The 26301-nt window shown below is 44.8% G+C and overlaps 2 protein-coding genes across 5 annotated transcripts in view; both read left to right on the top strand.

Annotated features, from left to right (window-relative positions):
- Positions 1–858, top strand: part of col14a1b (collagen, type XIV, alpha 1b) — a 60113-nt gene extending 59255 nt beyond the window's left edge. Inside the window, 1 exon segment of the mRNA XM_077006027.1 lies at positions 1–858. This exon segment is cut by the window's left edge and continues 744 nt beyond it. The gene's annotated coding sequence lies outside the window, so the exon portion shown is untranslated.
- Positions 859–4774: 3916 nt separating this feature from the next.
- On the top strand, positions 4775–25772 carry zhx2b (zinc fingers and homeoboxes 2b). 4 transcript variants are annotated; one of them, XM_077006026.1, is made up of 4 exons: positions 4775–5077; positions 10112–10349; positions 20318–23357; positions 24543–25772. In XM_077006026.1, the coding sequence occupies exon 3, from the start codon at positions 20548–20550 to the stop codon at positions 23326–23328; it is 2781 nt and encodes a 926-aa protein (XP_076862141.1). In that variant the 5' UTR covers positions 4775–5077; positions 10112–10349; positions 20318–20547; the 3' UTR covers positions 23329–23357; positions 24543–25772. The 4 variants fall into 4 exon arrangements, with proteins under 4 accessions (XP_076862141.1, XP_076862137.1, XP_076862140.1 ...); XM_077006022.1 differs by having other exon boundaries at positions 4776–5077; positions 24490–25772; XM_077006025.1 differs by lacking the exon at positions 4775–5077 and adding an exon at positions 5135–5215 and having other exon boundaries at positions 24490–25772.
- The last annotated feature ends 529 nt before the right edge of the window (positions 25773–26301 follow it).

The following is a 26301-nucleotide window of genomic DNA, read 5'->3' as shown; positions in this document are numbered from 1 at the left end:
TTACCTGTCCTTCTCTCATAGTCTCTGTCTATTCCTTTCTCTCTCCTTCTCTCTCTCTCTCCCACCTTCCCTCTCTGTGTATAATTTACCAAAACTGTTGCTGTCATTGTATTTTAACTTTCATATTGACCATCATCTGTACAGATATTCTTCATTTTCAGCTTTGTCAGATCTGGTGGGTTTTTTTTTCATTTAAATTTTATTATTTTGTATTTTGGGTTTTCCACTCGAATTCATCCACATGTACAATTTGGAGTGCAGAAGCCTCTGTATTAAGTGCCTGTTAACAGTATTAATCACATTTTTGTTACATTTATTCTGGTGGATTTTGTAGATAAGAATGTTGCTAAGTATGTGGATACTTTATCCCAATAGTTATAAAAATTGTAGGTATCATTCAAATATGAAAATATGAGATATATGAAATGTCTGCAGAAGTTTACCATTTTTTCCATTAAACGTAAAACTCATATCTTTAAAATTATTTATTTTATTCCATCAGTACTCTACCACATAATGGCTCAGCATTCTCATAGTTAATTTCTTAAGAAACTTTTTTGAATATTTGAATCATTTGAATAATAACATGAATAACTTTGAATAATACCATCAGTCTGAAGTTATCATGATTATCGTGCTGTACATTCTAGCATACATATATGTTTATACAGAACCTACAGAAAGGTGCTAAATGTAATAATATCTGTGATTCTCTGTGGAATTTGTGGAGTATACTGGGTTCTTAGTTGGTTTTACCCAGGTATTATGGGCAATGTGCTGCAGTGTGTGTGCGTTGATCCTGGTTAGAGGTATGTCATGTTACTTTTAATCATCACTATTAAAGAGAAATACAGACTGTGTAGAAGTGCTCGTCATCTTCTTCATCATAATCTTAACTCTCAGATTTGAGATGAAAAACCAGAGTCAAAGAGTCATCCCTAATTTTGACTCTTGAACTTGTGTTTAAAGCAATAATCAAGTTACATCCCACACTACTGGTCTAGGGTTTCTGCAGCAGTTCCTGCTCCTGTGGTAACAACACGTCATACAAAATCAACATTGAGAGAACTGCATAAAATAGTAGCCTACTATGAACGTAAAATTATGTTTTGGATAATAATGGATTTAAATGTCAGAAATCCATCAGTCCTCAGATCTTATGAGGAGTCACGCATAACCACAGCATGAGTTGATACTAGAAGCTGAGACTCACACCAAGAGTTTGTATTGTCCTTGTGCCTGAGTAACCAAAGAACGTGATATGGTGCCAAGGTTACCAGGACTGCAGGTTCCCATAGCTCTTTACTTCTTGGCTTTTGAAATATCCATATGACGCATTTCAGATGCAAGTTTCAGAATTGTTCACTACCAAATTATTTCTGTTTAGACATTCCTTTGAGTCCCATCATCCAGGATGTGTTAATATGGACTGCTTATTTGATTTTGCATCGATATCTAGTCTCTTCAAGGTCTTCCATTTTCATCTTGGAAAACTGCAAAAAAAAAATAAAAACAACTAAAAAATGTGATTCTCTACTATGGAAGTTGCCATACTCGCCGGAGTATTGGCACAGAACTCAGGTGTTAAGAAGCCAAGGCTGACATCGTTCATCGAGCCGACGCCTGCTAACTGGGTGTTAGCTAGACGCTGATGACCACTGGGTTCTTGTTTTGGCTGTCGGCTTGTTCAGGTGTCTCTCTCACCATTTGCTTCTGGGAGCCTGACACACGCCTGACTCTCACCCAGTAATGATCTTGGCATACAGCAGAGCATCGGTAGCCGAGTTGTGGCGTAGCAGATTAGTCTGGCGTGCAAACAGGACGGCAGACCTTACCGCCTGTGAGCGCGCTCAGTCTGAGTGGTGAACTGTACAGAGATTAGCGGAGCAGTCCGGGCCAAGATGTGGTGTAGCATCTAATGCTCTGGCAGGCCATCGTAGCAGTTCGAGTCGGGGGAGCTATTTTAGCTTGTTTGGCATAGCTGAGTGGGACTGCACAACTGTTGGTTTAACCACAGGTTTGTTTAGGGGACTTTATTAACCTGGGCTGTCGATGTGGATTCTTCATGTTTTACGTATTTGCAGGTCAATAGCCAATGAAATTTTGTCCAAGGAGAGAATGAGAGACATGTAATAAAAACGAACAGTCTTGCTAGGAGTGTCTCTCTCCCACCCGCCCTGCCTTTCATTAGTGAGACATTCTTCTTGTTCTAGGCATGTTGGGTCATGATCATACCAGGGTTGGTAAAGTATTCGGGTCGAATAAAGGTGTGTAGAGGAGGGAGGGTGACAGTGACGACTCGAAACCCCACTGAGAGGCAGATGTACACTCTCCTGTCCCTGTCTCAGAGCCACACACACTCACATGCATTTCCCCAAGGACGCTTTATGGTTATATGCAAGATGTCACATAGTACATCCTACCTGGTGTTTCTCATCCATTTCTCTCCATTTACTTTTGCTCTGCCATTAAGCCTGCCCCCTTCCCAACCCCGAAATGACCTGATACATGTAGGTCGCAGGAAAGGCTCTGTTAAAACTGGCACGAGAGCGCCCCTTACAGGCGATGACCTGTCCTTGTGATCTCTCTCTCGCTGGAGTTCTGTAGAGTCACGGAGAGTTCACAGCTCTTTAGACGCAATTCTAACATTCCCTAAATTTAATTTCGTTTAAACGAAATTATTTATTTTATTTATCTATTTATTTGATGGAGAGAAAGATGGGATTTTGAGGGGAAGGAAAGAGGCAGGACTGAACCGATGCTGGAACTTAGTGATGCTGGAAGAAATTTGTGTGAACTGAAAGAACTGCGATATTATCGCTCTGAATATAGAGGTTTGGGACACTGGTTTTGTTCTTCAAATTGATCGGTGTGTAAATTACACGCGTTATCTAATAGCCGCAGCAGTAACTCCTAATAGCAGCAGCGTTCAAACGTGTTGAATGTAATACAATAGCGGCATCGTGTGGTGAAAAGTAGTGATTACAGAATAAGTACACTGACATGGGAGCGTCAACGCTCGTTTAGATTTCGGGTTTTTATGCCAGAATATGACCACATCATTCAGACGCGTTCACTCTGGGCGTTATTCTTCGAATGTATTTTTTAGAACAGGGAAAGGAGAGTGGACAGAAATAGACAAATCGAAGACCTTATTGTGAAGAGGGGGAGGTGACACTTTACAGAATAGAGAACCTGTTCCATATCAGCCAATTAAACAAAGTTTCATAAACGTGTTACATGTATTAAACCCAAAGAAAATTGTGTAAACTGTCTGCAGCTGGATCGTTTATTAAAGGTTTTTAAACTGCCCATTATATCGTTTTAAGTCAGAAATATTTTAATTAGATATTTCATAAATCATGTTTCATATATCATGTTATAATTATTGTTTCTCGCCTTGGAAACCCGAAACTATGTTGGAAGGCTGTCCCGGTATCATTATCTGAAAATTTGCTCTGTAAACGCTTTCTCCGGCCAGCCATCAGATCCCACATGCACATCGGAGCGAGGGCGACGCGTTAACCCCGCAGCAAAACAAGTTTGTGGCGTTTAGAACGGTCTCACCATAGGCAGAAAACATGATTATTTCTGCTCACAATCAGCCCAGTCATATTCCACTCCTCCCAGTCTCCGTGGGAGCACTGGTAATTGGGATCCCATCCGGCCATACACTCGAGCGAGGAGCTGAAATATGAAAGACACAGCGCGGGACCGAAAGAGCAGAGAATTTATCAGCGACATATTTCTGCCAAATCTGCATGTAAATGGGAGGGCACATTGCAGCAGCCCCATGAATAAATTCATGTCGGTAACCAACATCTGCCACTCATACACCCCTCCACGCTGCCAATTAAAGAGAACTCCCAACTCTCCATTGTCTCTGCAAGACTCCATTTAGCCTTTCTCCCGCGTCAGTCCAGAACCATCGCGAATTCTTCATTTTATAAACCAGAAACACAGCAAACATCAAACCAGAGACTTCCATATGTAAAGTCTCAAAATTAAATCCTGCTTACCTCCTATTTAAAAGAAACGCATAAATGGCGTACATAAATATGACTAACATATAGCATATTATGATATAGGCCTACATGACATATAAGAGTAAGAAATGTTAGCAAATATTCTAAATAAAATTATTTTGATGTACCATGAACGGACAAAAGGTGTCGCTGTTTGCTGGCAATTGCCTACACCATGTGAAACATGTTTGAAAGACGTTTTCAGCATGGCAATCCGGTTGCATTCTCTCTCTCTCTCTGTCTCTCTCTCTCCCCTCTTTCCTTCTCTCTCTCTCTCTCTCCATATATATATATATATATATATATATATATATATATATATATATATATATATATATATATATATATATACAGAAGCATTATTTTTAGATATTTACACTGAAGCGTGATGAAAGATATGACCAACAGAAATGAACGTTTTGTAAAAATAAGTCTCAGTCATATTTTAGCCGACATGATCATTTAAAAGATTGTTCCTGCAATTATTATTGTGCTTTATAATATAATATGTAATATGTTTTATTATTTTGCACGTTTGATACAGATACTTGGGCACTATCACAATAACCAAAAAAGCAATCCGACACGACAAACCACTGAATAAAATCATCAACAAGAAATCAAATAATAATGTATGTGTAAAAAAAAGTATGTGAAAACCTCGGTATGCTGTACTAGAATGCGTAACCACAAACTATACATCAAGGGTGTCGTTGTGTGCTGTGCGTTGTCAGTGTAAAGTTGATTCTTGAGATCTTTGCCTCTTTTCCCCGAACCGAGCTGCGCTAAACGCATTGTCTGTCGCGTTTCTTATGCATTGAATGAAAATATTTTGGTGTCGTATGAAAATATATGCTGACGTACAAGATCATGTGGGTTTTGTCGTAGATCTCCCATCCACGGCGACTTTTTCTACGGTTGTCTTTAGGATACGGCAGAATCTTTAGGATTACCAATTGTTTATGAGCACCGGTGGTCCTTTTAAAAGCAAATTTAGACTCGCTTTTTTATATCTCGCCTTTCCGACAGAGCAGTAGAGTCATTTTAGGCAGGTAAGAATCTTGATTTAATTTATTTCCCGCACGGCAATCATCAGCATATCGGTTAAGGAATTGCAGAGTTGAAGTTATGCACTCTGGCTCGCCAGCTAGTCCAGCCGACTGGTTTCACTGGTCCCACTCTGCGTACAGGTAGCGCCGCGTCTCCCCTCATCACTGCCCGCGTCCCTCGCACTTCGGCGCGGACTAACAGCACAGTGTTCTTTTATTATTATTGTTGTTATTATTATGGCATTATCGTGTTATAACCTCGTCAGTTCGCGTACGACGTTGTGAGACAACTGATGTGCGTGATGAAGCGTCTCGTCAAATCCCTTTAACGGAACTAAACAGTTGGCTGTAGTTAACGTCGCGCTCCAAACTTTGATCGTCGGGAGTTTTTTCCCGCTGCCACCGGCATCTGGGCGCAGGGGCGTCTGCTAGCTGGCGGGCTAACGCGGCTAGGCTAGCGGGCTAGGAAACGAGATACAGCGGTCGGTGTGTTTAGCTGGTTAGCTTTGGCTAGTCGTGTGTTTTAGCCCGTCGGTTGGCCCGTCTGTTGGCCTGTCGGTTGGCCCGTCTGTCCGTCGGCCCGTCTGTCTGTCGGCCTGTGGTGTGGCGCTGTCAGGACGGCGTCTCCGTCTCGTCCACTTGGGTTGTTTACGTTGCGTTACGGAGTTTCATTTACAAAATACTTTTGCTTGTTATGTGGCACAGTTCGGGACGGGGCCTTAAGACTGCTGTGTGTTTGTGTCGTTCTTGGTGTAACTGGCTGGTTTTAATCTAGACGACCGTATCGTCACAAACACGAAAGGTTTCTTGAAGTGTGTTCTTTTAAACTTGATACGGGGGGAAAGGCTCCGAAAGGTATTTCCTTCATAGCGTGCATAAAAGCTACTTAGCACACCTTTAAGTAACTAGCCAGCCGTTCTGTTCGTTTCATGTCACACGATTTCGGAAGTTCATTTCACTTTTATTGACAGAAAATAAATAAGCGAACATATAATGGTCGTTTCATCGTCGATACCGTCCCCCTGCTTAGTCACATGCCGAGGTGGTTCCGATGTGAACCGCTGCTAGGACCAGACATGTTTCTTGTCCATTAGCCTGATGGATTATCTGCAATTTTTTCGGTTGCATTTAATCAACCACAGTCTCACAAAAAATACAGCTGACACTGACCGGTTCATGGCCTCTAAAACAAACAAACAAACAACGAAAATCAGCAGCACACCACACAAGTCCATATTTGATTTATTTGTGTGGAAGTCAACGGAGACTGGGTTATTAAATGTTTTTAAAATTCTCCATTGTAAGCAAAATTTTAATCAGATAATAAACTGAAATGTTAGGAGTGTTCATGCGTTGTCTTGAAGTGATCCAGCTTCTCATTTACCACCATCCAGGAGAATATCTTTGTAGGAAAAAGTGTTTTGTTTTGTATACAGTGATATTGAATTCAGCTTTTTAAAACTTTTACTACGACATGCACAAACTGGAAAATGTTTGCTTGTAACATTATTGGAGATGTAATACTATATGAGCTAGGTTTGTAGTATGAAGCGCTGAAAGCCTGACATATTCTAGATCAAAGACATGCATGTTTTTCAGTTGCTAGTAATGACGTGACACTTGGAGTGTCAGCCGAGCTTCTTCTTGTTTAAACGCTGGAGGCTGGTAACACTGAGATGACTCAAAAATATTATTTTTATTTTCTCCTGTGTGTGGACACTAAGCAAGTCCACAACCATTATTTCATTTCAAGTCCAATGCGTACAGAGCCAGTTCCGCACATATCTCTGCCTGTGTTGGTGCTTAGGGACTGTACTCTACACTGTTCAACATCTGTCCCAGCCATTTTAACAATAGAAGAGTCAAAACAAGACTGTACATTAAAGCTTGACTGTGGACTGATTTTCTATGCACAGATTAGGGTGACCAGTCTAGACTAGGTTTTGTGTGATACACGATCAGAAAGGCACTGTGAACAGCTGCCTTTGGTCTGGTGGGATCTTGCTGGAGTGCTTCTGCCCTGTATTTAGGAAACCTCGCTTAACAAAACACCTGAACCTGCATCCCTGCGAAATGTTTGAAGTGAGAGGATCCTGAACAGTAGTGGATTGTGGCTTTGTACCTTGCTGTTCAGACTACAATATCAGGGCTGTTTCATTTAGATTTTTGTTTGAGAAGCTCTGAGTAAAGGGGGCGGGAGGAGGTTTCTGTTCCAGTATGAAGAAACGCATTCATCTGTATCTCGTTTGAATTGCCAGCTTGCATAATTCCGTTGTTTACATACTCCAGAGCTTTGCAGGATGATTGTGCAAGTGAGTCCAAGCTGCCAAACAGCACGAGTCATGTGGAGCACATAAACTTCATCTCTCCGAAGCTCACGGTCTCTACTGAGCATGCTCCCGCACCATGCTGACCATGAAGCAGCACTCCTCATCAGCTCGTGCCCACCGTTCAGTGCTGGGTGGTCCTGACAGTGAGTGAAGGGCTAACAAAGGAAACAGCTAAACAGTCTTAAAAGTCTTGAGTTTTCTTTTTCGAGACATTAAGTGTAAGAGGTTCAGAAATCGAAGCTCAACATCAACCTAGAATAGCTGAAAGTAAGACCTTAGAAAACGAATAAGGCCCTGAATAAGCTAAGAACATAATCCATGTTTACAGACTTGATGCGACAGAACATACCATATGTAAAGAGATTATTCCCAAATAGTTCTTAATAATACGTAATTTGCTCCTGTTGAAGTAATGCATAAGTCCTGTTCATAAGGCATGTTTGGAATGTTAACATGGCAATTTCTGTGGCCTGTAGCCGAATACAATGCAAATTGTATGGAAGCAGTCTAACACACAGCCTTTCATGTCGTCTGTCAAAGTCTGCTGTCTGAAGTCTAGACCTTAGACTACTTTAATTCACTTACATGGCTCTGATATTAATTACACAAATAATTTATGAATTGTTTATTTGTTCCTTCTGCATTCTCTCTCTCTCTCTCTCTCTCTCTCTCTCTCACTCAATCCATCTCTCTTTCTGCACGTCTGTCCGTCTCTCTCTCTCTCTCTCTCTCTCTCTCTCTCTCTCTCTCTCTCTCTCTCTCTCTCTCTCTCTCTCTACTTTTCCTTCCTTCCTCCACCGGGTGTTAGATATTTGCTGTACTCTGCATTGCCAGAGTCGTAGTTCAGAGTTGCAGCCTGCCAACAGGGGGGAGCCCGGCGCCAGAACACCTCCTCCAAAAATCTCTCACTCCCTTCAGGAAGAGGAGAGGCGTTCTGCCCCGCCCTGCTCACAGGGACTCCATACCTCATGGGCTTCCTTCAGCACTGCTGATAAGTGAACCTAAGCTTTGATCCTGCAGCTATCGGTGGGTTGGGAGTGGGAGGCGTTGTGAAGGCACTCGTGATTTGCTTCCTGCTGTCCAGATTGCCCATCTGAGAGCCACTGGACCTGAACATACACTGATCCTGGATCAGCACCTCCCTCTGCTTACAGCATAGGCCACACATATTAAGTTTTGGTTTGGAGTGAAGGATGATCTGTTAACATGACCTGGACCCTTAAGGCCTGTAGCCGTTAGGCTAGCTGTAACAGCTCTGCAGTGGATGCTACACCTGCAGAAGATAACACCACCTGTCCCACAAGGCCACGGGGCCTGTTTAGATAAGGCCACGGTCACAGTTTTCAGCAGATGAACTATATAGTGGTGTCAGGATGTGAGCCGTCGGAGCCCTGACGCTCTCCTTCTCTCACTTGTGCTGGAACCGTACGTGTGTGTGGGGCCATGTGGCCTGCACAGTGTGCTTGGCAGAGTGTAGCCGCATGTGCGTTTGCCCCTCAAAACGTGGAGCAAGCCGCCAAAATTGTTGTAAAAGTTAACTGTAAGCTTTGCTGTCATTAGCTTAGTGCGTTTAAATGGCAAAGGCCACCTGGGAGAGACAGGTACTTCCCTTCCCTGCTAGGCGCTTGGAGATGACATCCGCATGCATAAGGGTGATGAATGATGATGTCACATCTAAAGCGGCACATTCCGCCAGTCCCAGAAATATATATCAGCAGGATGAAGGGAGATAAGGCGTTCAGAGACCATATCTGCTCTCTGCTGTCCCTCTGCTGAGTGTTTGGGGTCTGACGCATCACTGGAAATGCACATTACAGCATTCGGCCAGAGCGATTTACACCTTTACGAGTGTGACCGTAAATGTGCTGCCTTGGAGTCGAACCTACAGTTATGCTGCTAGCACTGTTCCTGACCCAGTCCACCAGGAGCAATGGAGGGTCACACAAGAGCAGGACTGTTCTAGTCCTGGTCCTAGAGTCACACTGGCTACCCATGCCAGGGATCCTAACACACACTGATAGCCCGTGTTATGGCACATGGCCAGAAGACTCCCCTTGACCTCCTGGGTCTGTACTCCGTTCTGCTCTACGGTCCCCATACTCCAGATCACTGCAGACTGTCTGTGTGGGCGGGTCTTTCAGAATGATTGACTTAGGTGTTGCCATCCTTTTTAGCTCATTGCAGCAGGTGAAAAGTGGGTGGGGCAACTTAGATTCTGGGGCGTACGTGAGCAAAAGTGACAGCATGTGGCTTCCAGGCTGGTAATGCCAGGCTAATGACAATCTACACCGCTAGGCTTAATCTTTATAGTGTTACTTCTCAATGAAGCAATCTCAGTGTCATTTGCAGACTGGCGGTGCAAACTGACCTGAGTTCAGCCATGCGCAGCAGCGTATCAGTGCTGGTTTGCTGTTGAGCTGGGTAGCGAAATGAAGTGCGGCCTGATCTGGGTTCAGCAAAGCGCCGCATCATTGCTGGAGTTTGTCATTCAGACAACCTTGCCAAATCTGAGCAGCCCACCACCATTCCACACGTTTCCCAGGTAACAGCCTTCTTGGGGTTTTTTTTGGCAAACACAAAAGCGTAATAGTCTCAGGGTCTGTCTCGGAGAGCACACTAGCACACACAATCGTGCACACACACACACACACACACACACACACACACACACACCCTCCTCACCGCTGACATTTTTCTCTTGTCTCAGATTCCAGAGAGCTGCTGGACCAGTGACAGAGAGGTAGTCTGAGAGAGGGGAAGAAGAGAGAAAGGGGACAAAAAGAGAGAGAGGGAAGGAGAGAGCACCTCTGTGGGTCACTGAGAGACACTGACATCAGCGGACAGACGCAAAGGAAGGAAGAAAGAGAAAAGAAAGAGTTCCAGTGAAGTGGGACCACTACAGGAGGCCTTCCCCCGGGGAAGCCCCTCCCACTCAAGGAAGTTCTGTAAGTATGTAATGCCTTTTTGTGTGTGTGTGTGTGTGTGTGTGTGTGTTGCGGTTTATTTTCATTGGATGATGGTGATGTTAGGGGTGGGACCTGCAGGGAAATTGGGACCATAGTACAAGCGGTCGAGCGTGGGTATGTTTCTTATGGAAATACCAGCTGCAAAACACATGAGCTAGTCATAAAGCACACATACAAACACACTCAGCTCAGACTACACCAGTAGGGATCATATGCGGTACACTGCGTGTGTGTGTGTGTGTGTGTGTGTGTGTGTGTGTGTGTGTGTGTGTGTGTGTGTGTGTGTGTGTGTGTGTGTGTGTGTGTGTATGAATAAATGAATGCATTATCAAGATTTTAGGCTAGGCTATTCTCATGCTAGACAGTGCAGAACCAGTCCACAAATAGACTGAGTGAGGGTGTTCATCGCGCTGGGCTCTAATTTGGATTCCCCGGTAAGAGTTCGCTGCTCTCATTAGGAATGTTCTAGTGGGTCTGTGCACACTTCTTCAGCACCTACTCTCAGTATGTGTGAAATAAGCAGCGGTCCACTATAGCTGGTGTGTAAGAGGAGGAAAGTGTGTGTGTGTGTGTCAGAGAGAGACTCTCTCCAGATGAGTCCATCTAAATCAGTCTCTGCCAGAACACGTATACACAAATGCTGACGCAATGCTGGTTTGTCCAAAAAACAGAAAGAGTGGACAGGACAAATCCTGGAAGAAGGCACAAAATGGACTGGATAGGTTTGGACCGGAGTTGGCCCAGATTTAGACCAGGGCTGACCCATGTTTGGACCAGGGTTGGCCCAGGTTTGGACTTGGGCTGGCCCAGGTTTGGACCAGGGTTGGCCCAGGTTTGGAATAGTGGCTGGTCCAGGATTGGCCCAGGTTTTGCCCAGGTTTAGACTATGGTTAGCTGAAGTTTGGACCAGGTGTGGCCCAGATTTAGTCTAGGGCTGGCCCAGGTTTGGACCAGGGTTGGTCCAGGTTTGGATCAGGGCTGGCAGAAGTTTGGATGTGTTTTTTTGGAGCCTTCTGGTACGTATGGCTATTGTGTTTATGATTTCCAACTGCTTTGGATAATCCAACTAGTGTCCGACTAGTATGAAATTCACCTTCAGACCAGTTTGTCTGAATGGACATTCTGCTGTTATTGGGCAGCTGTGGAGACAACGTGCTCCCAGCCTGAACGCCCAGACCTCCAGACAAACCCATGCTTATGGATGGTGTGGGCAGACCAGTTCATGCTGTTGAGACAAATCAGAAGTTCTGAAAAACTGAGGCCGCATCTGAGGGCGTCCATCTCTCCACGTCCACGAAGGCGTGGGTGAGGAAGGTCTGAGCGACCTCTGTCGGAGACCCGTGTGTGTGAGAGAATGCAGCATGCGCTTTCTGACCCGTGTGTGTGAGAGAATGCAGCATGCGGTTTCTGACCCGTGTGTGTGAGAGAATGCAGCATGCGCTTTCTGACCCGTGTGTGTGAGAGAATGCAGCATGCGGTTTCTGACCCGTGTGTGTGAGAGAATGCAGCATGCGGTTTCTGACCCGTGTGTGTGAGAGAATGCAGCATGCGGTTTCTGACCCGTGTGTGTGAGAGAATGCAGCATGCGCTTTCTGACCCGTGTGTGTGAGAGAATGCAGCATGCGCTTTCTGACCCGTGTGTGTGAGAGAATGCAGCATGCGGTTTCTGACCCGTGTGTGTGAGAGAATGCAGCATGCGGTTTCTGACCCGGGCTCCGTATCCATCGGAGGACTTGGTTCCTCTGGAGTCAATATTGATCTTGGCCGGAGATGAAATTCCTGCGGTGCTAATGTACTGTAATAAATCTGGTTGGAGGAGAAGGTGGGGGTGGGATCCTTTTGAGCGTGTTTATTTGTTCAGTGGAGTGTCAGAGAGGGTCGCCCCCCCGATCTTATTGGCTGCAATGTGGAGCATTTGCATTTAACCTGATCTTGCATTACACCTGAAGCTCTTGCACAACAAAACACAGAACAGCGCTGGGGTTCTAGCTACTGAACAAAACTGAATTCTGAATTCTGAATCTCTCATTCTCAAGTCCAAATCCCTATTAAAGTAAAGTTAAAGTTAGAGTACAACTGGATCAAAGTCTGTTTTTTGTTGGTCACTGTAGACACACCCTAATCATCATCTGCTGCATTCTTGAATTAAAAAATTCTTCATTGTTACGCTTGTCTTATGCAACAACATCTTGTAATTGTTTGCGGCTGCCTGATTGCTAGACCTCTGCTTGTCTCAGGTCAGTAGTTCAGACAATGTCATGGTGAGAGAGACAGGTCACAGTAACCCAAAAGGAGTTTCGTAAAACCGATCACCTTCTTCAGGGTGATTTAAAGAGGCTCTCTTCACGCTATGACCCAGTTTAGCTTAGCAGCCCAGACAGGAAGCTCGCGCTTCTCCACAACGTGTCAGAACCGTCTGTGGACTGCTGCGTCTTGACAGCGAGCAGGTTGACGTTGAGGTGTTAATAAGAAAATGCAGTCAAAAGCGCCATTTTTAAAAGCAGAGAAAATTCAGTTTCAAGATTATTAGAATTATTAGAATTTTCTACCATTGCTCAGAGCTTTGAGGTTTGTTTACAGATGGTGTTTAGGGCACAGGTTTTAAAGACTCGCCATTCGTCTGTTCTGTATAGTCACAGTTGGACAGAGGTCTGGCAGAGGGAGTCATTTAAGATTTAAGTTTCAGATATTTGAGGCAAAAGCTGATCCTGGTTCAGTCCTCTGCCAAATGTAGTCTTGGAGCAAGTCTTCAGTCAGTGGGACCTGTCTGTTGTAAATCTAGGAGTCAAGGTTAGCTTTCAGTGTCTGGCAAACCAATATCTGCCTTCCCATGTGTAATGTCAAACAGCAGCCTGAGTGATACTGTCAGGCCAACTGTGAATATCCTACTGGTATTGATATTGACTTTAATTGATATTATTCCCTGATAAACTGAGCTTGGCTGCTTAGATGTGGTGTCTGGTGGATGTGAAGATCTGTCGGACATTTTATGGTTTTATTACACCACCTCAGCAAGATATAAGCAATAAAGAGTCAGACTGTTTTTCTGAACCTGTGTGTTTTTCTGTTTCTCCCTCTTTAATATCTTTATCTTTATTATTTTTTGCAAACATTTGTTGGTCTGTAATAACCAGTGAGGTGTGTCACTGCAGCCTTCAGCGGTCATTTCAAACTGTGCCCTCACACACACACACACACACACACACACACACACACACACACACACACACACACACACACACACACACACACACACACACACACACACACACACACACACACACGTGATATTACATTAATCAAGACACACTGCCACACGTGTGATATAACACAGTTAACGATGCTTTTACCACAAGAGTTTCAGTTTATAAGACACGTGCATACCTGGGAACTCCGAGACTAGACAAGACAATAATTGCGTGTTGTGATTGGTTACAGGGACCTTTGGCATGTTGCATCCTGTTATATCAATATTGCACAGAGATATATTGCAGTAGTGATCACCGTAACTGTGTACTGTGCAGCCGTATCATCAATAAACCAAAAATAGCTTAGCAACAGGTCGGTGACGTATATTTTGGTGAAGGTGACCGTGCACTGGTGCACAGTTTTCAGAATCTGCATGATGTCTGCACGGTAGGTGGGTGGCAGCTAGTTTTAGCTTCTGCTTAATGAATTTACCACAACTTACTTTTCCAAGTAGATTGATTTGGTAGAAGGGACTAAGATTGCGATGAAGGGCCCGTGCGTGCGTGCGTGCGTGCGTGCGTGCGTGCGTGCGTGCGTCGATGGGGAGCTAACGGGAGAACGCCTTTTATTCAGACCTTTTCTCTCACTTCCCTTTTTTCTAAATCTAAGGCATCCATCACGGAGATCCAGCTGTTGGAGTGTCCCCAGGCCGTGTGCATGTGTGTGTGTGTGTGTGTGTGTGTGTGTGTGTGTGTGTGTGTGTGTGTGTGTGTGTGTGTGTGTGTGTGTGTGTGTGTGTGTGTGTTTGTGTGCTTGTGTGTGTGTGTTTTTCTGGGTTTTAGGGTGACTTGGCCTGAACTGTGCCAGACCTTTTCCACTTTCTCGTGCTGGTGCTCAGAGCTGCACTAATCCCTTCTGCAGGCAGGAGCCCTGCAGCTCTGTTACTCCGTGTTTTCATTTGCAAATGCTTTATTGCTTTTTGAATGCAGTGATGACACTGGGTATTACCATAACTTTGTAATGCAATATCGAGTCATATTTAGATTACACATATCTTCTGTGTCTCATTCGCTGATGGGTTAGAGCCTGTCACTTTCACCATAGGTTTTATAGGAAACGAACGTCTTCCTAGTGTGTGTCTGTGGGTGTTTCGGCTCTACACGGAGGTCCTGTGCGTCCCGGCTGGCTGAGGGCGGCCCGCTGAGCTGCTCCTCCTCCCCACGCTGAAGCTGCCTGCGTGGGGCAGTTGTTTCCAGTCCTGCAGAAGGCAGCTGGAAATACCCTCACCATCTGCTCGGTGCTGGCCGGGACATATACACACACATGCCTCTGTGTTTATTACCCCTGTCCTCTCTTTCACAGTCAGTGGCACCCACAGGCTTTCTCTTTTCTTTTTTTCTGTCCATTCTCTCTATCTTTCTGTTTGTTCCTGCTGTTTCTCTCTCTCTCTCTCTCTCTCTCTGTCACTCACTATGTCCATCTCTCTCTCTGTTTCACTCTGTCTTTCTCTCTCTCTCTGACTCACTCTGTCTGTCTCTCTCTCTCTCTCTCTCTCTCTGTCTCAGTCTGTCTGTCTCTCTCTATCTTTTTCCTGACCGTCCGGCTGTTGTCCGGTGTCTCTCCAAACCAGCCCAGCCTAAACAGATCGATGCGTTGTGTGTCTCTGTGGGGGCAGACTCAGACGTGGCGGAGAGGCGGAAGCGGGGTGTGGGCGGGGCCTCCTCCAGAGCTCCTGCAGCTGGCAGCCCGTCTGCAGCCAAAGGCTTCGTTTGGCCGTCTGGACGGGCCGCACACTCGCCCCACACCCAGACTGCTGCAGCAGGCGCAGTACGGTCCTCACCCTCACAGCCCAGCAGTGTCCGGGTCAGAGACGAGGAGCTGGTGGCTCAGGGGCCTCCTCCGCTGGAAGGATTTAGCGCGGTGGAATAAATGAACGTGTAATTAACGTCTGCAGATGCCGGCGCCCTCTCTGGTGTACACATGCGTGCGCGGGCAGGCGTCTTTGGCTCGGTTGACAGAGACTGGTTTGTATTATAGAATATCATTTAGTTTTAGTTCAGGTTTTTTTATGTGTTGTGTATGGATGTTCTGGACCGCGTGAACGATCCAGTGTGAATATTAATTGATATCCCATCGGCAGTGACCCATCAATCAGATCAATAACCAATAGTGAGCTGGTCTTGAGTGGCTTTTGCTCCAAAGCATGAAGAGGACTGCCGTCCAATCACACTTGAGGCTTGCATACAGTTACCAAGGCAACTGCTGCTGTGTTCGAGTCCTCTCATCGGGGGTTTCCAAATCCCCCAAATCTGCCATTAGACTCTGATTATTCTAATGAGGCTCGGTTACCAAGCAGAAAAATCAAAGTCGCGGTCTGGGGCTCTCAGCCCTGCCCCTGACATCAGCGTGACGGCGCGGCCCTGGTGTCCGCCAGCTGCATCACACCTCCCGCACGCTTTAGCGCTCACACAGCTTTCTGCTCCCCTGGAGTCGGTTGCTCTTCATCTGTGTGCCACTACACACACCTGTTGTGCTCTTTCATTCATTTGAAGGTCTCCCTCTCTCTGTCCATCTCTGCCTGGCTCTGCTTCCCTCTCTCTGTCTGTCTGTCTGTCTGTCTCTCTCTCTCTCTCTCTCTCTCTCTCTCTCTCTCTTGGTCTCTGTGTGGCTTTAAGTTCAGAGCTTTTTTTTTTTGATCAGTGATTTTGAAAGTCCTTTCTGATAAGATTTAAATGAATTCTGTGTTCACTCACATCCAGCTGTTCCACTGAGACGGGCAGGGCTCTCTGTCTCCTTCTCTCTCTCTGCCACCTTTCTTGCGTCTTTCTTGAGTCTTTTCTTCCTACACACTGTATAGCTAGAATGTGACACCATACCTCCCAGATGTGTGCCATAATATACGATAAATACATACATTTGCATTCTATGTGCAAGATCAGCTGCACACAGCCCTCCGACCAGCACTGCGCTCCTCTTCCTCTTCCTCTTCACATTCAGCCCTCAGAACACCATAGCCTGTTCACGTGTGACTGTGACCTCTTTCTCCGAACCATGTCACGTATCCACGGGGCTGCGGCGTAAGGCCCGTCTGACACGAGACAGAAATGCAGAGTTGTGATCCCCATCCTGCTTATTGCGGCGGTGATGTGCCTGACGGTGTATTACTCAAACACAGGTGAGCTCTTGCAGTGACGTGCTCACGCACTGGCTTTGTCGGCGTTGTTTTGAGCAAAGTCATTTACTTTTGTGATGGATCGCACAAATGCAGGAACTCATCTGAACACACACAGGACCTTTATGAGGAACATGAGGACTTTTGCTGCAAACAACAACAGAAAATGCCATCATTTGCTTAGAGGGCTTGTTTACATATCACAGCCTTTAAAGCAAAGCTCAAAATGGTGATGTCAGTGACTGATGTACTGGTCAGCCCCAATGGGGAAGTTTAGCACCAAACTGGAACCACAGCGTTGGAATGATTTTCACAGCTTATGAGAATGAGGCTGTTTCTGTGGTAAATGTTCTGTGGTTTCTCTATATACACAGACATATACATATATACATACATACATCTGTTTATAGCCAGTATATAAAGCCCTGATAAGCTTCCACAGTGACGAAGGCTGCAGAACGAGAGATCTTTTTAGTAAATAAATGACAACAGATGAAGACATCGTGCGGACGAGAGAGACGGCTCTGTGGGAATAGTGACCCGAGAGAGACGGCCCTGTGGGAATAGTGACCCGAGAGAGACGGCCCTGTGGGAATAGTGACCCGAGAGAGACGGCCCTGTGGGAATAGTGACCCGAGAGAGACGGCCCTGTGGGAATAGTGACCCGAGAGAGACGGCCCTGTGGGAATAGTGACCCGAGAGAGACGGCCCTGTGGGAATAGTGACCCGAGAGAGACGGCCCTGTGGGAATAGTGACCCAGTGTGTAGCACCATCGCCCCTCTTCTTTCCCCTCCTGCGTGTTTGTCCTCACAGAGGTTGTTTGTTGTAGTCTCGGTCCACGCTGCAATTAGTGAAACAAACTTGTGCAGCGGCTAGTTTACTGTGCTAATCTTCATCAGCTCAGTGAAGTCTGCCTTACAGGCTTGATGAGTTGCCATAGCAATGGCATTTTACACAAAAATGAATGTGATAACTACACTAAAGTGTTTGGGCCAAAACGATTCTTGAGTTGTAGTTCACCCAGAAATGGGTGTTCTCCAGATATATATCCAAATATTTCCTCTATAGATGTTTAAAATATACATATTATGCACAATTATTAGTTATATTTTATTTAGATATAAACCATCAGAATTTTCCTTTAAGCTAGTAAATGTATTTTAACCTATTAATTTATTATTAACTTCCGATACCTGGTGAAGAGAAAAAACCTGTTGACACTCTTGGTTGGGCTATTTGTTAGTCTGACAAAAATTTTGTTTTGTATGTGTGTGCGTTGTGTAAAAAGAGCTTGTTCAGTTTTTTGTTTTCTTTTTAATGAAGATGAAGATGCATTTCTGAGTGCATTTGTGTGTGTGTGTGTGTGTGTGTGTGTGTGTGTGTGTGTGTGTGTGTGTGTGTGTGTGTGTATGTGTGTGTGTGTGTATGTGTGTGTGTGTGTGTCTGTCTGTCTTTAGGCAGGCTGTAGTATGAGTTGAGGACACAAGACGACTCATGCATGATTTATTATGGCGGGCCCATCGCCGCGGTGATGCCTTCTTGTGCCCGTGTCATTCACCAACCAGAGTAGATCATTACTCACGCGCACACACACACATACACACACACACACACACACACACTCACGCATGCAGACCCGTCTCCGCTCCACTGGGCGGCTGTGAGTGTGTTTCTAATTAGCACCTGAGAGAGGCGGAGTCATTAATATGCAGCGCAGAGGTGACAGTGGGCCGCCACACCACTCCGCTGTTGCCATAACAACAACATGGATATGAAGCCAGTCTTCATATTTTAACATTTTTAATAGTCTGAAAGAGGGTGGCAGTTATTTAATTTAGGGAAGACAGTGTACATGTGTCTCGTTGCAGTGAATAATAAAATTCTTGGTAATTATTAGCGGCAAGGACTGAGCAGCATGACGATGTGCTGAGCTACATAGCAGTGAAGATTTAAGGGGTGACTCACTCTCCACCCCTTCATAATCAAAGCATGACACAAAGTGACCCGTGTTAGATATTGGCTTGATTATGCATTTAATTTGCAAGGCTCGGTGATCCAGTGCATAGGAGAACCAGACGGATCGATTGGTGCAATGTCAGTATGGTTAAGGTGTGTGTGTGTGTGGGTGTGTGTGGTTATTGACCACGGGTTGTCACATATATGTATCCATGTAGCCTACCTACATGTCTTATAAAGACCTTATGATATGTAATGTGAGATGAGAAATTGCTGTGGATGGATTGCTGTTAAGGCAGTACTGGCTGAAAGGTGAAAGGTGAAAGGTGTTCTCCTGACAGGTGAAGGTGGGATAAAGGTGTCTGCAAGGTGGGACCAAAACGGTCTTGGTGGTGTGACTGAAGTACAAATGACAGCTTGTGATTTTTCAGTTATTTAACCTTTTTAGTTGTTCTCTTATAAAGATGATGAGATTACCTTGGATTATGACCACAGAGAATGGATTAAGTTATTGTGGATTCAAACCAGTGTTTTCACGATTTGCCACGGAAAGGCTGATCTCCTGACCATGTAATCACAAGTGAAGTTTAATCCAAAATAATTTAAAGATATATACGATGGTTAGGAATGAGATAAATGAAAAATTCAATAAACAGCACTATGGACACATTTAACTGTAAGAGTTTACTATAAGGTTTTGTACCAGATTCCTTTGTTGGCACAAACATGAGGAATCTGATTTGTGATCTGACATTAAAGCCTATGGAAATTGCCAGTTTTCATCAACTTTGCCAACATTTTATTCCAAGCAACAAAAACAGGAGAGATTGTCTTTTTTTGGTCTAGTTTGGTCAGTTTAGAATAAATTTATATGTTTACATTCATTAGGGATCTATTGTTCTTTTTCATTCTTTCATTCTTTCTTTTCATTTTCTTTCCTTTGTCGACACAACACGCATCCTGTATTAGGTTGTGTTGGCTTGCTTTGCGGAGTGCCTGAACTCTCTCATGCACACTCACAGGCCTGTTCAACTCTGCTCTGCTGGGGAGATGAGCTCTCCCTGACTGTTTTACCAGAGGCACAGAATGGGCAGGAGGTCGTCCTCAGTTTAAATGTCCCTTGCCTGATTTTTCAGATTTATCTGTTCATTTTCTCACAATAATTTTGGAGTATTGTATCAGAATAATAACGTGCAATCAGTTTAAAACCATGCTGTATTTTTAACTAAACATATATTGCAATAATACCACGTTTACTTTCTGATCAGATGGCCATGCTACATACATAAGAGTTAAGCAAAGAAGACATGGATCACTTTACTTATTCCAGGCAGCTAGGCTGCCCTGGTGCTGTTTCTAAATATGCATGTTTAAAAATTTTTTATCAAGTCTCTAACTTAAGCCAAACTGTAATGAAACTTACAGTAATGCATGGCTTATGTTGGCAAATGTCACAATCAAAATACCGAAAGTGTTACATTAGTGAATATTTTGGAGGTAAAAGCACTTTCACTTTAAAAAAATTATAGGTCCTTCTGTTTGATATTGAGCATTTGGTGGTCCTCTAATACTGTATCTGTGGTGATCTGCTGAAACTTCTGGGTTAATTTGCTTCTGTTGTGTGTACAGGTGAGTGGCCTGTGATGATGTTCTATGAAGCTCTGCCCTGGAGCTGATGTTCCCGGACGTGGGGAGACTCCGGAGCCAAGGCTGGGAGACTCCGGGGCAGACTGAGGGACTGCAGAGTCCCGTTCCCATACCGGGAATCCACTCTGACCACCTCCATTGCTCCCTCCCTCCCTTTGTGACCCCTCCCAAAGCGGTCAGGTTTACCTCTGGGCCCTGTCCTTACAGCAACCATGTCCAGTCGAAGAAAGTCTTTCACTCCCTGCATGGTGTGCGTCAGCGAGGTGGCAACGGACAGCCCCATGGAAATGGATGTTATGGCTGACAAGGTGGCGGAGGACCAGCCTTCCTCTCTGCGGCCTTCATTAAATCTGCAAGAAGCGTCGCTGAGGGAGGGTGGAGCTGAGGGTGAGGAGGAGAGTCGTTTGGAAGGAACAGGAGGGCAGATGGAGGACGGGTCCTGTCCCGCGCCCAGGCAGAAGGGTAGGGACTACCAGTGTAAGTACTGCTCCTTTTCCACCCCCAGTCTCAACGGCTTCAAAGAGCACGTGTACTCCACGCACCCTAATGTCATTCTGAACCCTTTGTACCTATGTGCTGTCTGCAACTTCAGCACCAAGAAGTTTGACTCCCTCACAGAACACAATGAAACGCAGCATCCAGGTGAGAGCAATTTCAAGTTCAAGCGTATAAAACTTGACAACCAGACGATTCTAGAGCAAACTGTTGAGAATGAGGACAGCTCCAACTGTCCAGAAATTGAGCACATGCAAGACGATGATGATGGCTTTGACTTTTTATCTTCATGCCCTAACTTCCCAAATGTTGGAAAGGCACTGGTGGATAACACTGAAACCTTCAACAATGGAAATGAGGTTGAGAGTCATTTAGATAGTCTAATGTTGAAGGATCAGATCACAGCAGTCAATGTGAATGGGACAATAATCATCCCCGAGCCCATGGTCCTGCAGGGTCTCTCCCACGTCATGCCTCTGCTGCAGCGACCACCTAACCTCAATTCCGTTCCAACGATCGCGGTACCTTTGAACACAAGCAAATACAACCCTCTTTTGGACAGCAATGCCACACTCATCACGTCCTTCAACAGGTTCCCCTACCCCACCCACGCTGAGCTCTCCTGGCTCACTGCTGCTTCCAAGCACCCCGAGGAACAAATCAAGGTGTGGTTCACCACACAGCGGCTGAAGCAGGGCATCACCTGGTCGCCGGAGGAGGTCGAGGAAGCCCGCAAGAAAATGTTCAATGGCTGCACGCCACCTTCTCACCATACGTTCACCGTTTTGCCTGTGAGCGAGCCAGTCACCACCAGTCAGTCTCTTGCACCAGCATCTTCATGCCAAGTCATCGTGTCACCTGCAGCTACAGCAAATGGATCATCTGTCTGTACAACTGTCACTGTGACGACGGTAAATAGCATGCAGAATCTCAAGCGCTCCTTGGGAACTCCAACAGTGGCCCAGGAGGTGAAGCGCCCCATGATACCCCCAGAAGAACACAAAGAAAAGTTGCGTATGGCTCCTCCATCCGTCCATTCCCTAGAGAGATTACCCATGGCTCCTCCTCCTGCACCCCCAGACAATAAGAGATCCATGCTCCCACCTTTGAATGTTCCAGACATGAAAAGAGCCATTGTCACTCCATATGTCTTGCCCAAGGGGAAACCTATGGCATTTCCTCTTATACCTCCCAAAGACAGGGTACCCATGGCACCCCCTCCTTTGCTATCCAGAGAAAGACTGTCTATGGTGCCTCTAGTGTCCACTGATCTGAAGAGATCTATGGTTTCCCCCAAAATGAAAAATCAAACCCCTGCATCTTCTGTGCTTTCTAAAGATAAACTTTCATCTTTACCTACTGATATAAATTTGCCCTTGGTAGCCCCGTTGGTGACGTCTCAAGTGAAGAGACCAACAATCATTCAGACAGCTCGGGCCACAGCTGTAGCCCCACCCCTGATTCCCACTTTCTCTCTGGAGTGTAAACCACTAGATCCATCAGTGGAGCTGAAGCTCACGGGTTCGGATAGTCGATCCTCAGAGAGTCAGAATAGCAATAGAGTCCCCTGTGGGGACGGTAAAAATTGGTTTACTGACCAGAGTGCACCTGCCCACAATGGTTCACGGCACTTAAACAGTGACTTTGCTCCAAAGGAGCGTCCAAAAATGGTCCCAACCCAATTCCCTCTCCTGGAAAGAGTGAAGGGAAAAACTGCAGAGCAGCTGAAGGTTTTAGAGGAGAGTTTTCAGAGGAATAGTTTCCCATCGCACAATGAGGTCGACCACATCGCAATCACCACCAGACTCTCCAGAGAGGAGATTGACAGCTGGTTCCTAGAACGCCGAGCACTTAGAGACAACTTGGAAAAAGCACTGTTGAATTCCATGGGCTCTAAGAGGACTGATGCGGCAGAGAGACGAATCCGTTCACAGCACCAGCATGCGTTACTTAATGGAGCTCATAAACAAGGGGCCCTACCCATGAGCCCTCTGCCTCCTATTATTGCACCCAACTCATCCGCTGTGCCTCTGGACAGGAAGTCCCTTAACCTCCTCAAAGACGTCTTTGTCCAAACACGATGGCCTTCACCTGAGGAGTACAGTCGCCTGGAGGCGCAGACGGGCCTGGCTCGTGCAAACATTGTCCGGTGGTTCAAAGACAGCCGTCTGTCCCTGCGCAGTGGCCCTGGTGAGAAGAAGGAGTTCTTCCACAACCTGAGCGCTGCTGAGCAAAATGGACGGCTGATCTTGGATCAGCCCTGTAGCATTGCTCAGTCAGGCCAAGAACGGAAGACGTCGCGAGCGGAGTGCGCCAAACTAAGCAGCCAAGAGATCAAAGACTGGTTCAACAGCACGCTGGGCCAGCGTGGGCCCGACCTCGGGAGGAACGGAGGACAGAACGGAGGTGGTGGACAAGACTGTGGAGGTTGGGTGGAGGAAGCGGTGGGTGCAAAGGCCAGAATGGCGTCACGAGAGCTGGTCTCAGATACGGATTAGGACACAGAAGGAAGGGGCAGAAGGAGAGGGTAAGTTTTTTTTTTTTTGGCCACAAAATCCATTTTCTTATGCCTTTCCAGTCCACAGAGACTGAGAGGACACAATAGACCACTCCTCATCAAAGGACATATTTGGCTGTTGCCATGGAGATTTGGAATCGAGAACTGAAGCCCAGGTTGGGCTCTTTTGATGTTGTTCCGTTAAGGAAAACAAAGCTGTACAGCAGGGAGTTGAGACATACTGAGATGTTGCTATGCAAATAATGTGGACTTCATGGCTGGCCACAATTTTAAATCAGAGTGATAGAAGAGCTACCAAATTACTGAAATATTGGTTAATTTCTTTAACCGTGGAAGGAATTAAAAATTTTTATTTTATGTTGGTTTAGGCTAGTTTAACAGATGTTTCCAAGATCTTTAAAGGTACAGCAAATTAATAATTTTTCATTTGGCATGTAGCTAGATGTGACTCTCCTGGCAGGCTGGCTTGACCTAGCATTGCCTCAGTCACTATAAAGAGTCATTTTCTCCTCTCTTGAAGAACCCTGGGTTTTCACTTCATACACTTTCTCTTTCACCATCATGTGATCATTGTGTTTAACATTTCATTTCTCTACTTATTATATTCTTAAATGCCAGTGCACCTGGCTCAGGTTACATTGGCTGAATTGAGATCAAGAGTTTGTAGAAAATACTATACTGTATAACATCTTAAGGAGTGGAAAAGGGTATTTTGGATAATATTCTAGGTGCCTTTGTTAATTTTCAAATTTTCGAAACTTAAAAAAATGGAATTCATGGGAACATTTTTTTGATTAAAAGAAGTATTTTTGTTAACAACTCTTCTTTGATTTGTGAATTTGCTATTGTAGTTTCAGGTAGCTTAAGTCAACAGCTCTTTTTGAGCTAATTACGGAGATAAATATAGACAAAGGAGTAGAGCTATCATGTCACACACAGCTGGATAGTTTCCGCTGTGTAATTTCAAGTCCTTTTGATGTTCTAATTATTTGTTAATGTGGCACAGTAACTGCAGTGTACGTATCAGCTGTAATTCAGCTGTACAGGTGAAGGGAGCATTAGTGCAGGGATGATGCTCATCGTAGGGTTCATCACCGGGCCGCCAGAGTGATCATGATGGCTTTGTTCCCTTTCTTCACAGGTAGGAACTGCTACTGCTGTCTTTGTTTTTATTTTTATTTTTATTTTGCACAGGCGCAGAAGAAAACCAAGAGTCATGGAGGCGTCCTCTCCGAAGCGCTTTGCATTTTTTATTTTTTTTTGGAACCAATGATTTCATTCTTGCCCTCTTTCGCTGCACAAGCCAGCCATGGTGCCATTGAGGAGCAGGAGGGCAGCGTGTCTGAGAGCACCCTTGGAGCAGGGCTGGAGCGCTGTGGGAGTGCTGTGTGATGCCATCTCGGCAGTGGGAGGGGACAGGGTGAACGCACTGAGGACATAGAGACCATTGAGTGCCAAAGCTGGATTTGCTGCATACCTTCACTTTAAGAAAAAAGGGGTTATTGTAAATATTTTTTTTTTCTGTCCGCTAAAGATTTGTACAATTTTGGGGGGACTTTTATTACATTTTATAATGGGAGCAAATGCCCCCCAGTTTCTGCTCTGGCTGGTCTTTTCAGTGGACACACAATGTTTTGTAACACCATGCACCACTACAAACATCTGCAGTACGTCATGCAGTTTTGCCGAACTCAACTTTCGTTACAGTTTGTCTTTGGAGGGACTCATTTGAGCATTTATCGACTGCTTTAAGGTGCTGTTAAACTTTCAGCATATTACTCGCCGTTGCTTTTGCTATAATTACAGTTCTTACAGCGTGACATTTTGAACACAAAACAAAAGGAAAAAAATCACTTTGCTGTTACATACACTGATGGACAAGAATCACACACACAATCCTATCTGATGTGTCTACATCATGACGGCTTAACCTATAACTCTTCTGTTGCAAATCTGTTCTGTCATTTTTAGGAAAACACACAGCAGTTGCCAGCCTATGTATGTGTTGGCTTTGTAAACGTAGTGCTAGTTCAACTCTGACTGTAGTAAAAAAAAAAAAAAAAAAAAAAAAAAAAAAAAAATCCAACCTGGTACCAGATACACACTCCGTATTTGCTGCTTCTGTAGTGTCAGCGTCACATATATTAGAAATACTGTACTTATACTGAGGTTCTGCTTCTTGCTCTCCAAAGGACAGATATTGTCTGCTGTAATCCAATAAAACACAGCCTTAAACATATGGACTTGTGGAGACTTTGTACTTTTTAAGGACACTGGCTTCACAGCCTGCTCGCACTAATACGGCTGATTCACTGTCTTCAACGCTTTTTTGGATTTTGTGTTTTCCAGACTCCTCGAAGATCAAATTTCCTTCACCGGTTGTTGCACTAGCAAAATCTTTAAATAAATATGGCACTCAAAGCACTCTTCAGAGCATCTCTCTCATTACGACTTGATGCTAGTGAGACTGCTGTGTGCATCTCCAGTGGTGGCCTTGGTGCACACTAGTTTAAAAATGGATTTTTCATTAGATTTGGTTTTTGTTTTTGTTTTGGAGGAAGGGGGTGGGGTGGGGCTCCTTACATCTTTCACCTTTATTAGAACTTTTCAAAATAAGACAGATGAAACTGTGGATTCAGGTTGTCAAGGTGAAAAATGCACTTTTATTATCAACAGAAAACTGGTGTATATAATTATGTGTATTAACAAATATGCAATTGTTTTTTATCTGCTGGACATTTCATATTAATATTCTGGTTCAAGTCTAAAATGTTTTTAAATAGAATATATCCTTAAACAATGACTTGGGTCTCCGCCTAGACCTAAAGTAAGTCTAGGGGTAGATTTAATATAAGTTTAAGGTTAGAGTTAATATAAGTCAAGGGGTATATTTAATATAAATCTAGCAAACTCCCCTCAATTATCTTAGATTTTAGAGGAGTTACTGGAATAA

This window comes from Brachyhypopomus gauderio, chromosome 5, assembly GCF_052324685.1.
Source record: "Brachyhypopomus gauderio isolate BG-103 chromosome 5, BGAUD_0.2, whole genome shotgun sequence".
NCBI lineage: Eukaryota > Metazoa > Chordata > Actinopteri > Gymnotiformes > Hypopomidae > Brachyhypopomus > Brachyhypopomus gauderio.
This window is presented reverse-complemented; position numbering and strand designations above follow the sequence as displayed.